Source organism: Tachyglossus aculeatus, chromosome 2 (assembly GCF_015852505.1).
Source record: "Tachyglossus aculeatus isolate mTacAcu1 chromosome 2, mTacAcu1.pri, whole genome shotgun sequence".
In the NCBI taxonomy this organism is placed as follows: Eukaryota; Metazoa; Chordata; class Mammalia; order Monotremata; family Tachyglossidae; genus Tachyglossus; species Tachyglossus aculeatus.
This window is the reverse complement of record NC_052067.1, coordinates 475,443-487,920: the sequence shown is the minus strand read 5'-3', so window position 1 is coordinate 487,920 and position 12,478 is coordinate 475,443. Positions and strand designations below refer to the sequence as shown.

The 12,478-nt window shown below is 56.2% G+C and overlaps 1 protein-coding gene across 7 annotated transcripts in view; it reads right to left on the bottom strand.

Annotated features, from left to right (window-relative positions):
* Positions 1-12,478, bottom strand: part of AKAP9 (A-kinase anchoring protein 9) — a 91,299-nt gene that overhangs the window by 12,248 nt on the left and 66,573 nt on the right. For all 7 annotated transcript variants that reach the window (XM_038767687.1, XM_038767688.1, XM_038767694.1 and 4 more), the window contains 12 exons: positions 11,620-11,796; positions 11,408-11,512; positions 10,523-10,675; positions 8,307-8,486; positions 5,269-6,222; positions 4,576-4,716; positions 3,724-4,035; positions 1,766-1,829; positions 1,511-1,632; positions 700-891; positions 337-525; positions 58-202 (listed from right to left, as the gene is read on the bottom strand). In XM_038767687.1, coding sequence (XP_038623615.1) covers positions 58-202; positions 337-525; positions 700-891; positions 1,511-1,632; positions 1,766-1,829; positions 3,724-4,035; positions 4,576-4,716; positions 5,269-6,222; positions 8,307-8,486; positions 10,523-10,675; positions 11,408-11,512; positions 11,620-11,796 — 2,734 coding nt within the window. The remainder of the gene's footprint in view (positions 1-57; positions 203-336; positions 526-699; positions 892-1,510; positions 1,633-1,765; positions 1,830-3,723; positions 4,036-4,575; positions 4,717-5,268; positions 6,223-8,306; positions 8,487-10,522; positions 10,676-11,407; positions 11,513-11,619; positions 11,797-12,478) is intronic.

The window sequence follows — 12,478 nt, the reverse complement described above, 5'->3', positions numbered from 1 at the left end:
GTTGGAAACCATGGGGGACGAGGGGTCTGGGCTTCCCGGGTCACGCGTGGCACCCACCAGGCCTCGGGAGGCCACTTTCGCTGTCCCTCTCCGCGGCCCGGCTGCTCCGGCCCATTTGATCCCGAAGACTGTGGACTTCCATCAGCAGACTCCTGCGGTCGGCAGCCAGGAGCCTGTCCAGAGCGGCTGCGTGCACCCGGCCCTGACAGGGAGCACGGTACAGACACACAGTCCTGAGCTGGAGTGAGGGCACAGCAGGGCAAATCAAGGGCACCACAAGCCGGCTGGAGTCCGGAGGTCCAGACAGCCTGGGAAGGAGGGCCTGCCTGCCCATACCTGCTCTTGCAGCCTCCGCTCCAGCTGGCCCAGCAGCCCCCGGGCATCCTCAGCCCCTCGGACCGCCAGCTCCGTCTGCAAGGCCGCGAGCAGCAGCCCCCACTCCTGGAGAAAGGTGTCTTGGAGGGCTCTGAGCAGCTCACTCCTCCAGTCAGGCGCACTCGCTGGAGCCTGGGGGCTCTCACACCCCTGCATGGGAGCAGAAGAGGAAGCCTAGGGTCTCAGCGGGGGGACGGTCTGCCCACCCCTGCCTGCAGGAGTGGTGGGGGCAAAACAGGAGCCATTCTGCACCCAGGTCAAGTGACCCACACAGCTTAAGGAGTCCTCATGGTGTTAATGTGAAGGTAGGGATGAAGGGGGTACCTCAGGTGGCTCAGGCTCCCGCATGGTGGCGATGAGAGCCCGCAGGGAGGAGATGGTGCTGAGATAAGCGTTCCGTTCTTCCTGCCAGGGCCCGAGGGCCTGCTGCGGGGCCGGAGGGTCCGTTTCCGGGAAGTGGGGCTCCGTGAGCGAGAGGACGTGGACGCCCTCTGCATGGACCGCCCTTAGCAGCCCCTACAAACACGGGTAAAGCCCAGGAGTCAGGCCCGGCAGCAGCTCTCCCAGGCCCACAGCCCTCTCCCCCACCCACGCCTTACTCTGATCCCACTCCCATGCAGACCGGTCCTCTCTTTCCACTTGCTCCCACACAGCCCAGTCTCCAGCTCCCACCCACTCCCACACAGCCCAGTGCCCTGCTCCCACTCACTCCCACATAGACTAACCCCCTACTCTTGCCCGCTACCATGCAGACCAGTGCCCTGCTCCCACCGGCTCCCACACACAGCCCGCCCCCCAGGTCCCATCCACACCCACCCAGACCGGCCCCCAGTTCCTGGCCCTCCCAGTTGGGGCCACCGCCTCCTCAAAGAGACAGCAGCAGAATGAGAGAGAAAGAGAAAGCAGAAGGGGTGGTAGTGCTCTCCATCTTGGGAACCAAGGCCGGGCCAGGGATGCAGCCCAGAACAATTTCTGGCAAACCTCATGGAGGCCAGCCCAATGATCCCAACAATCCCATGATTCCCTTCAGCGGAGGAGGAGGAGGTGAGGCCCCAGTTCTCAGGGAGCGGGCCCGCGGCGGGTTCCACTGAGCTCTGATGTTGCCCTGCTTGCTGGAAGCAGACGACTTCCTAACCTTTATTTTCTTTGGAAAAGAGTCCGCCGAGCTTTCGGCTTCATCTCCCAGGCCTTCCGAGGCGGTATCGAATCCCTGACTCTGAGCGAGACAGATTCCTTGACTCCAATCCGAACTAGAATCTACAAGGAAAGTCGCTTTTACTCTCCTGAAAGAGATGCAAACTTCCGCTTTCAAACAAATACAGTTCCAGAGAGAACTCTCCAGATGGAAGAGATGAGAGACAAGAAGGTGGCCCACCCAGCGGAGACTTACCACTGGAGCCCGGCCCTCTGGTCTGGGAAGAGTCGGACGGGGCCAACCCAGGAACCGATACTCCCTAAAGGGAACGGGAAAACAAACCCTTCCAAACCAGGCCTAAACAGCAACTGAAGCAATAATCACGGTGACGTTTGGTGAGAAGTTACTGGCTGCCAAGCTCTGCGTTAAGCACTGGGGTAGATGCAAAACCATCAGATCGGAAACAGTCCCTGGGAGTCACAGCAGGACCTGGGCTCTAATCCCGGTTCCACCACTTACTTGCTGTGTGATCCTTGGCTAGCCACTTAACTTTGCTGTGCATCAGTTCCCTCATCTGAAAAATGGGAATTCAATCCCTGGTCTCCCTCCTACTTAGATGGTGAGCCCCATGTGGGACTTGATTACCTCGTATCTACTCCAGCACTTAATACAGTGCAATACATAGTAAGTGCTTAACAAATACCACAATTATTATTACTATGGGGCTCACAAGCTGCGGGGGAGAGAGAAAACGGGTATTTCAACCCCATGCTGCAGAAGAGGAAACCGAGGCTCAGAGAAGTCAAGTGATTTTCCAAAGGTCACATGGCAGGCAGTAGCCGGCAGAGATCAAGTCTACCAACTCTGTCGCATTATCTGCTCCTAAGCTCTTAGCCCAGTGCTCTGCATACAGTGAGCACTCGATAAATACCACTGGTTGATTGGTGGAGGAAGCAAGGATCAAAACCCAGGTATCCTGACTTCCAATCCCATGCTCTACTCACTAGGCCATGCTGCTTCTCCCCACCTCGCCTGGCAACATCATCAAGTTCCAGTGAGAACTGTTCCTCCTGTGCTCATTACTGGCCCTCAGGGTTGGTGTGCTGCCAGTGGCAGTAAATCTACCCAACTTATGGGACATTCTCATAAGATACAAAACAATAAGAACTTAATTTTCCCAGAGGACAAGTGGTACTTTGTAGAAAGTTGGTACAAAGTTCACTCCCCCATCTCACCAGCACCAGCACCAAATCCCCAAACAGGAAAGGGGATTTCCCCCGATACTTGAGGGGAGCAGCTGCAAAATACCAAGGAAACAGTGTTTCACCCAGTATGTGGTAAAAAAGCAGTAATCATGCTGTAAGCATGTGGAATTTGTTGCGACAAAAAGCTAAACAGGCTGAAAACAACAGCGGATTCAAGACGAGCGGCCCAAAATCACTGAGGCAAAGTGAATGATGAGCAGGGGAGATTCAGGGGTGTTGGATGGTCCATGTTGGGTCACTGTGGGAGAGTCGGAGGTGTTGGGATGGACAGTGCTGGGTCACTGGGGGAGAGTTAGTGATGGAGGGGGGAGAGTCAGGGGTATTGATGGATCCATCTCTGACCATGAGGGTGGGTGTCTAGAAGGGCAATCAGAACCCAGTTTCCCACTGTGCCCTGTGGCAATCCATCAAAACCAATGCTGGGCTGGGTGATCACTGGTCTGAGCCACCTTGGCAAGGCTTGGGTCTTATTGAAGGCACATCTCTTCGCAGAAGCCTTCCCTAAGCCCTCTTTTCATTCATTCATTCAATCATATTTATTGAGCGCTTACCGTATGCAGAGCACTGTACTAAGCGCTTGGGAAGTACAAATCAGCAACATATAGAGACGGTCCCTACCCAACAACAGGCTCACAGTCTAGAAACGGGCTCACAGTCTTCCATTCCCTTCTGTGTTACCCTGACTTGCTCCCTTTATTCATTCCCCCTCCCAGGCCCACAGCACTTACGTTTATATGTCATTTATTGACTTACATTAGTGTCTGTCTCCCCTTCTAGACTGTAAGTTCACTGTGGGCAGGGAATGTGTCTATTTATTGTTCCACTGCACTCTCCCAAACAGTACAGCAAATAAGATGGAATGAATGAATGAATGAATGAATGATGCGACGGAAGGGCCTCCGAGTCCATTCCCAAGCCACCCGTGATGAAACTGCCCCCAGTACAAACCTCTTTAGCTTTCAGCCATTCTCCCAGCACCCTCAGGGTAGCGCACTCCTCCGTCAGCAGCTGAACGGTGCTCACGCGCTCCCTTTCCGACACCTGAGTTTCCGCGCTGTGCCTCTCCTCCAGACCCAGGGCTTGGGTCACGGGCTCCTGGCCATTGGCAGTGAGTCCTGAGGGTGCCTGGTCAGGACTGGGCATGGAGCTCCGGCGGCCGTCCAGCGCGGCCAGCTCCTCCTCCCGCCTCAGGGCACCCGCGAGGCGGTCCCGGGCCCGCTCCAGCTCCTCCTGTAGGGTGGCTGCCTGGGACTCTCTTCCCTGTAGAGGCAAGGTGGAAAAGTTGAGGATCCCACCCCAACTTCCTGGACTGCTCCATCTGGGGCCTTCGAGAGGAGGCAAAGGCCCTCCCGACTCCCCCAATCTGCCCACGCACTGGGAACAACTCCTCCAGAAAGCCCGCATTCACTCTGTCACAACTGCTCCACCTCCTCCTGGCTCCTCTTTACCCGTTCCTGATCACTCTTCAAGTTGGTGGTGGGTGCCCACTGCCGCTCTGGCCCTGGTGCCAGGCCCGCCCTAACCATGGGCAGGTGGGAGTAGGTGGGTCTGCACTTGTCTCAGTTGAGTCCTCATTTGTCTTAGTTGCCACACCTCACCTTGCCTCGTTTCATCTCACTCTGATCCCCATCTCCCCTCATCACTCCCTGTCCCACTTCACCCCTATCCCATCCCACCTCCTGCTCCCCCCTCCCCACACCGGTCCCAGCCACCCAGTTAATAACGGGCTTGGGGGTCCTGGTAGGCAGTCAGCCCGCAGATGGCATGGGCAGAACGGGAAGTCAGGCTCCAGACCCTCACCATGAGTTCCTCCTGGAGTTTTTCCACCTGGAGCCTGGAGCTGGTCAGTTGTTCTCTGGCAGCCATGAGCTCGGCACGAGTCAGGACCAGCTCGGCCACCAACTCGCTCGCTCTCCTCACTTGGGCTTCCTCGATGTGGCCCTGGACGACAAGAGGAGAATGCATCAGGAAACACACACCCGCTAACCCGGGTCCACATATACAACTGCCAACAAAGACCCACAATTTCCAATGCTGACACCTGGGACCTGGCTAACACATTATCCACACTCAGATGGTAGAACATACTACATGACAGACATGACTCATATTCTGACAGACACCCCCCAACCGCTGACAGTGCCCCAAAAGAAGGAAGTAGGGATAAACCCCTACCCACCCCCAACACGTAATACATCCATGGCCCATACACACGGTCACACACACATACATGGGAAACACATCCTTGGCCCACACACACACAGTGTCTCTCTCACACAACCACACACACTCACACGAGGGCCAGCAAACGCCAACCCGGGGCTCATTCCGGCCGCCACGGACCCAGGAAGAAGGGGCCCACTGGGAGAAACGGGAGCAGTGGACGAGCGCAAAGAAGGTGGCCGAACAGCTGGCTAGGAGCCCGCCATCGCAGGTGTGGCAGAGAAGCCAGCAGGCAGGGGCGGGCCCAACCCGCGGCCCGTGCAGACCCACCTTGGGGCCTCCTGCAGTCCCCTGGTGAGGCCCGTGTCCGTCCTCTGCCCCTACGCCATCCCCCGCGCTCTGCGCCAGGCAAGTCTTCAGCTCCTGCAGATCTGCTTCCTTCTCCAGAGCGCTCCTCTTTGCAATTTCCAGCTGCTCCTTTTCCAGGAGCAAGCGGGACTGCGCGTCCGCCAGCTGACCCTCCAGCTCGGCGATCCTCAGGGTCAACGCACCAAGACTGGAGACAGCCTCCCCAGCTGGACCCGAGATGGACCCAGGCATCCCCAGGGCTCCCCACTGGAGGTCTGCAGGCTCCGGAGCCGGCCAGAGCGGCGCCTGGCTCTCGGCAGCCACTCTCTGCCCCGGTGCCTCCAGGAGGGCCGAGGCCATCTCGGCTGGGGCTTGCTCGCCTGTGCCCTTCAGCTTGGGGTGAGTCCAACCCGGCGCCGGGGCTTCTGGCTGCTCTTCGGCAAGGGCTTGGGGGTCCTGGCTCACGAAGCCCTCAGAATGTCCCTGCTGGAGCCCAGACAGGCTTCCCGCTGCACCTCTCCCTTGCGGCCCCACTCCGGAGATCTCCCGACCACTCGCCGGGGCTCCGGGGTCCTGCTCCTGCTGTGTCTCCCCGGCCCAGGGCCCCAGCCCAGAGACGACTACCTCCTTGGCCGGAGCTTGCCCCTGGCGCTCCAGGGCCACCGTGTCCGCGGCTCCCAGGGCCACGGCCTCGGTGTCCCCGGCCAGTGCGGCTTCTAGCTGTTGCTTCAGGCTGTCTGCACCCCCCTGGGGGAGGGCTCCGCCGACTGACTCCTTCTGGCCCAAGCCTGCCAGTTCCTCCTGCAGTTTCTCAATCACATCGTTCAACTGCTCCACCTCCTCCTGGCTCCTCTTCTTTACCCGTTCCTGGTCACTCTTCAAGCATTCCACCTGCGCCTCAAGTTCCCGGAGCAGCTCATTCTTCTCTTCAATAACCTGCAGGTTGGGAAAAAAGGAAATGGCTAAACACAGATCAGAACCCAGAGACGGTTAACTAGGAGGGCCAGAGAAATCAGTCCAATGAGTGGCCGCCTTAAATGGCGACTGCCGGGGTCTAAGTCACTTGCCAAAGCTGTGGCAAACTGAGGAGAAGTCGACCGAGGGAAGGGATGGAAGGGAACATGCCCTTGCTGCCCTCGGTCGTACTTGTCCAAACGCTCCGCTCGGTATGCTCCACTGCTGCCGAAGGGGGCTTGGAAAATATGACCACTGCTCCAGCTCTGGCCTCGCGGAGAGGCGAGTGTCCGGGAAAGGGAATGCAAGGCCCGGAGCATGGCTCATGGGCCGGAAATGAAGAGGGTAAGAGAGAGAATGGGGGGAGAACGGCTTGCCCAGCTGGAGATCAGAGGAAGAGGGACGGGTGACGGGGCCCAGTGGGGTGGAGGGGACTGGTCCAGAATAATAATAGTCATAATTATGGTATTTGTTCAGCACTTATGATGTGCCAGGCACTGTTCTAAGCACTGAGGGGAACACAAGCAAATCGGGTTGTACACAGTCCCTTGTCCCACATGGGACTCACGGTCTCAATCCCCATTTTACAAATGAGGTAACTGAGGCCCAGAGAAGTGAAGTGGCTTGCCCAAGGTCACACATCAGACAAGTGGCGGAGCAGGAATTAGAACCCATGACCTTCTGACTCCGAGGCCCGAGCTCCATCCACTACACCACAAAAGAGAACAGCAGCGTCCTGGATCTAGTCCAGTCCCCCAGTAGGTTGGGGACTCCACTCAAGACCATCGAGCTGCCCAAGTCAGCGGCCGAGGCTGGGGCCGGGGCTCCCTGTGAATCCTCTGCCACCAATCTCAGGGCCCGGGCGACGCTCAGCTCACAAGGCTCCAATGGCCCACAGAACAGCCACCCAGACACCCAGACGTGGGATGGTTGGGGTCCTCGGGGCCCACCCAACTGAATGGAGCCTGCTCCCCAGAGTCCCATGTTCCCACCTCCTACTCTTTCCCCTCCATGCCTCTTCCTGCCCCACCCCCCAAGTAGGAGCAGTTCCCGGGGGCAGAGGGGGACACCCACTCTAGCTGCTGCTGCAGAGGAAGAGGAGGGGGGCAGAGTCCCTGCTCTCTCACCCTTTCCTGACAACCAAGGCTCCCACCCACCCTTGGGAAGACCCCAGCTGAAGCAGCTCCCCACCCCCAGCTCCTTGACTCCCCATTACTACCTACTTGAGGAAAGGGCACAGGAGCCACTCCAACGCCCCAGTTCCCCGGACTGGAATCTCCTGCATCCCCGAATCCTTAAAAAAAGGGGGGCCCAAAGCCCTTAATTTTTTAAACAAGTATGAAAACTTTAAACTCAATTTAACCCCAATTAAAAATAAAATAATCATTGCGTCAGAAATTTTCAGGTTTTGGAGCCTGCGATTCTCCCCAACAGCTGAATTAAGTGGGAAGCAGTGTCTGGCAGAGGGCGCCAGGATGGAAAGCACTAACTATCCCATGCCACCAAATGAGACCGAGATTGGCATGGGTCATCAGTATACAGGGGACAAAGGAGAAACTCCACTGGCACAGAAAGGCCACTGGCGCCAGGAATGGAATCAGGAAGTTCAGCACATCACCAAACCCTTCCGCACGCTCAAACCTGCAGGCCGGAACGTGGCAGGAGGTCAGTCAAACATTCCGGGACTGCCAAGTCTGTGATCGGACTTTCTGCTGCCCCGTCCCAAGCTCTCACCACAGCGTGCAATACCGGTGCAGGTGGGGGAGTGCCCTCAGTCCAGGCTATTGCTATTATTACTGAACGGGTCCAGCCTTACACCAACTGCCCGCCTCCTCCTCCAGTCTCAGGAAAGGAAAGGCCCCTGAACAGCAGGCTCAACCAATCAGGGGTTGTTTTCTAAGCATTCTCTGTGGGCAGACCAGACAGTAAAGTTGGGAGACACTACCTCTGCCCTCAAGGAGCTTAGCCAATTACTTTCCGCTGCCCCTCATCCTGAGATGAAGCCGGTGACCTCAACGCCATTGAACACATGTGTACATGTGTATGTACACACACACACACCCCACCTTGTTATCTGCAGCAGTTTCCAGTTGCTGCTGCAATTTGGCCATCTGCTCGTTCAGTTCCTGGATATCCAGTTCCTTTTCCTGGAGGATCCGGGCAAATTTCCCAACGATGAGATGAGGGTCCGGTGCCAGGGTGCCTTCAGAGCCCTGGACCGCCAACCCCAGCCGCCCCAGCTCCTCCTGCGGGTGAGAGGAGCCGAGAGCCCGATCTGCAAGGGGCGCCGTAGGGCCGTGTCCGGCCGGATTCCCAGAGAGCCCCGGCCCAGAGGAGGAAGCTGGCTCTCCCGGTCAAGGGGCTGAGAGGCCAGGACAGGTCCAAGGGGTGAAGCAGGACAATTTCCAGCTTCCCCCTTTCTGGCTTCCCGCCAGACATCCTCTGACATTCTGACTGCCTGTTCCTTTCTAGACCTTTCCATTTCCTCCCTGAGGTGCTTAGTGGCCTCCGCCTCAGCCACCCTGCAGAGCACGATCCCCCGCCCCCACCTCGGTGTTAAGGCTCAGATGAGAAGGGATGGGACAATCGAGGCGCCATAATGGCAGGGGCCCCTGTAAGACACTGGACCTGGGTGAGGACGAAAGCGCTCCCTTGGAGGCCTTAGAAAGCACAGTCATCTCACTCAGGAAGTACTGGGTGACCCCCAAAAGGCTTTCCTTGAACCTGCAGAGGAGCCCCAAATGTGCATATATGCAAGCTCTACCAGTTCGATGATACTGGAGATGACGATGAGGACACTGATGACCCCAGCCCGCTCCCTCTGCTCCTCTGCCGCTAATCTCCTCACTGTGCCTCGTTCTCACCTGTTCCGCCGTCGACCCCCGGCCCACATCATCCCCCCGGCCTGGAATGCCCTCCCTCCGCACATCCACCAAGCTAGCTCTCTTCCTCCCTGAGAGCTCACCTCCTCCAGGAGGCCTTCCCAGACTGAGCCCCCTCCTTCCTCTCCGCCTCCTCATTCCCCCCGCCTTACCTCCTTCCCCTCCCCACAACATCTGTACATATGTATATATGTTTGTACATATTTATTACTCTTTATTTATTTATTTTATTTGTACATATTTATTCTATTTATTTTATCTTGTTAATATGTTTTGTTGTCTATCTCCCCCTTCTAGACTGTGAGCCCGCTGCTGGGTAGGGGCCGTCTCTATATGTTGCCAACTTGTACTTCCCAAGCGCTTAGTACAGTGCTCTGCACACAGTAAGCGCTCCATAAATGTGACTGAATGAATGAATGAAAGGTGTGTGCATGTGTGTGTGCGCGCGTGTATGTGTGCATGCGAGTACACATGCGCACAAACAACCCTAACAATTCATTCTCCAGTTCAAGTTCTCCCAGGTGTATGTGTGTGCTTGTCTGTAAGCAAATAAATTACTTTAAAGAACCTGTTCTGCCACGTTAAAGAAGGCTTATACTATACCTGTTCCCCTCCTACTTAGACTGTGAGCCCCATACGGGACAAGGAATATGTATGACCTACCCCAATGCTCAGAACAGTGCTTGACACATGGTAAGTTCTTAATAAATGCCATTAAGAAAAATAAAATAAAATAAAACACTCACCTAATCTGAGCCACTTGTTCCAAAGCTGCAGCGTGCCTTATCTAAAGAGACTCGCACAATCAATGAAGAGTCCCTAATTCCCTAACAATGTTCTAGCCCAAATACACAGTGAAAACATGTGGTGTGACAGTACAGAGCTTATCACAGTATACTCCAGATACCCGGTTTTGGTTTGATCTGAGGTGGATGTTTTCATCTAAATAGTAAATACCTACAGCATGAGATGATACTTGTGGAAAACCATAATTCTGGGTGTGGTAAAATGTCTGGTTTGTTTTTATAATAAATGAAACCTTTCTCCAGAAAAATGAAGATCTGACAGTCCTCTAGATTATAGGCTCATTATGGACAGTGAACATGTCTGCTTATTAATAATGATGATGGCATTTATTAAGCGCTTACTATGTGCAAAGCACTGTTCTAAGCGCTGGAGTATACTCTCCCAACCACTTAGGACAGTGCTCTGCACATAGTAAGTGTTCAGTAAATACCACTGACTGTCTGACTCATTGCAGCTTGAGCTCTGCCACATGGGATGTGTATGTGTGGAAATGACCTTAAACAATTTGTTCCCCAGCTTAAGCTCTGGGGGGTGGGGGGGTGGGGGGTGTGTATGTGTGTGTGTACACACGTACACACGCATGCATGGACTACCTTAAACAGCTGGTTGTCCATCTGGAGCTCGGCCAGGCGGGTGGTGGATTCCTTCTTCTGGATCTCCAGCTGCATGTGCAGCTGCTGGACTTCTTCATTCTTATTTTCCAGTTCTTCCCGAAACTGTTCCAGCTGCTCCTCCAAGTTGGTTATCTGCAGATGCAACGAAGCGGGTGGGAAAGGGAGGTCAGAGTCCAGATGCCAGCCGGGGAGTGTGGGCGAATGTCGAAGCTCCCGGCCTGAGCACGCCCCCCGGCAAGACCTGGGTGCAAGAGGCACCACACTGAGCAGCAGCATGCAGAGTGGCAGCCGAGGATTCGCCGAGGCCGCCTGGGGGCCCAGACCAGGGTCCCCTGCACGGCTGACTGCTGAGCTGCGGTCCCTGGACCCCACCCACTTGGGCCACACTCGCTCTGCCCAGGGGTGGCGGCAGGAGCCCAGTCAGCCTAGTGGGGAGCATCCAAGGCCTTTGGCCTTTATTTTATTTTGTTAGTATGTTTGGTTTTGTCTCCCCCTTTTAGACTGTGAGCCCACTGTTGGGTAGGGACTGTCTCTATATGTTGCCAATTTGTACTTCCCAAGCGTTTAGTACAGTGCTCTGCACACAGTAAGCGCTCAATAAATACGATTGATGATGATGATGATGGGCCCTAACACTGTGGACTGGCCCCGGCTCCCAGCCCAGCTCAGTACTCCCAGTACGAAGAAAGCCAAACGGCCAGGAAACCACCAACTGCCCGGGGAGCGGGCAAGGCCTTAACTCGCCTCAGCTCTGCACAGGCTGTGCATGCTACTCCAACGCTGAGCTAACCCTTGTGAGGGCATGGCTGGGGTGGGCAGGGAAGGCCAGACGTTGCCGGCCCCTGGGATACAGACTGTCATTACCTCCTTTTCCTTCCTGTCCACAGCCTCGCGTTCCACCTGCAGCTGGGCTTCCAGGGCCAGCTCTCCTTTACCGTCTGCGGCTCCTGCCTGCTGCTGCTCTTCCACCTGCAGGGAGAGCGACGGTCCTGGTGTCGCGGGCACCTCCCCCTGCCCCATCCCGTGCCCCTCCGTGATGGCGCCCACAACCTGCACCCCAGCGGCAGCCTCCTGACCTCGGGCCGACCGTGGGAACCAAGGACGAGGGCCTGCTCCAGCTCCCTGAGTCGGCAGCCCAGCCTGTCCAGCTGGTCATCACGCTCCTGCAGGTCCCTCTGCAGCTGCTCCGCAGCCAGCAGCCCCTCGCTGCATCGGTCCGTCTTCTCCTTCAGCTGCTCCGTTAGCTGCTCCACCTGCAGAGACCGGCAGAGGTTGGGGGGGACACATGGGGCCAGTGCCCAGAGATAGGGAGAGGGGCCGTCAGCCTGCTGGTCTGGCTCTGGCCAAAACTAAATTCCACCGACGACCTCAGTCAGCCAGTCAGTCAATCATATTTACTGAGCACTTACTGTGTGCAGAGCACCGTACTAAGCACTTGGAAGAGTACGATATAACAACAGACACATTCCTTACCCACAATGAGCTTACAGTCTAGAGGGGGAGACATCTATTAATATAAACACACAAAATTAGAGATACGTACATAAGTGCTGTGGGGTTGGGGGGGGGGGACGAATAAAGGGAGCAAGTCAGGGAGACGCAGAAGGGAATGGGAGATGAGGAAAGGAGGGCTTAGTCAGGGAAGGTCTCTTGGAGGAGATGTGTCTTAAATAAGGCTTTGAAAGCAGGGAGAGTAATTGTCTGTCAGATATGAGGAGGGACGGCATTCCAGGCCAGAGGCAGGACGTGGGAGAGAGCTCGGAGGCAAGATAGACAAGATAGAGGTACAGTGAGAAGGTTGGCACTAGAGGAGTGAAGTGCGTGGGCTGGGCTGTAGTAGGAGAGCAGCGAGGTGAGGTAGGAGTCACCGTGACCCTTCTCAGGTTGTCCATGCTCTGTGGTTCCAGTCTGCCCATCGCCCCTAGAACTCTTCCC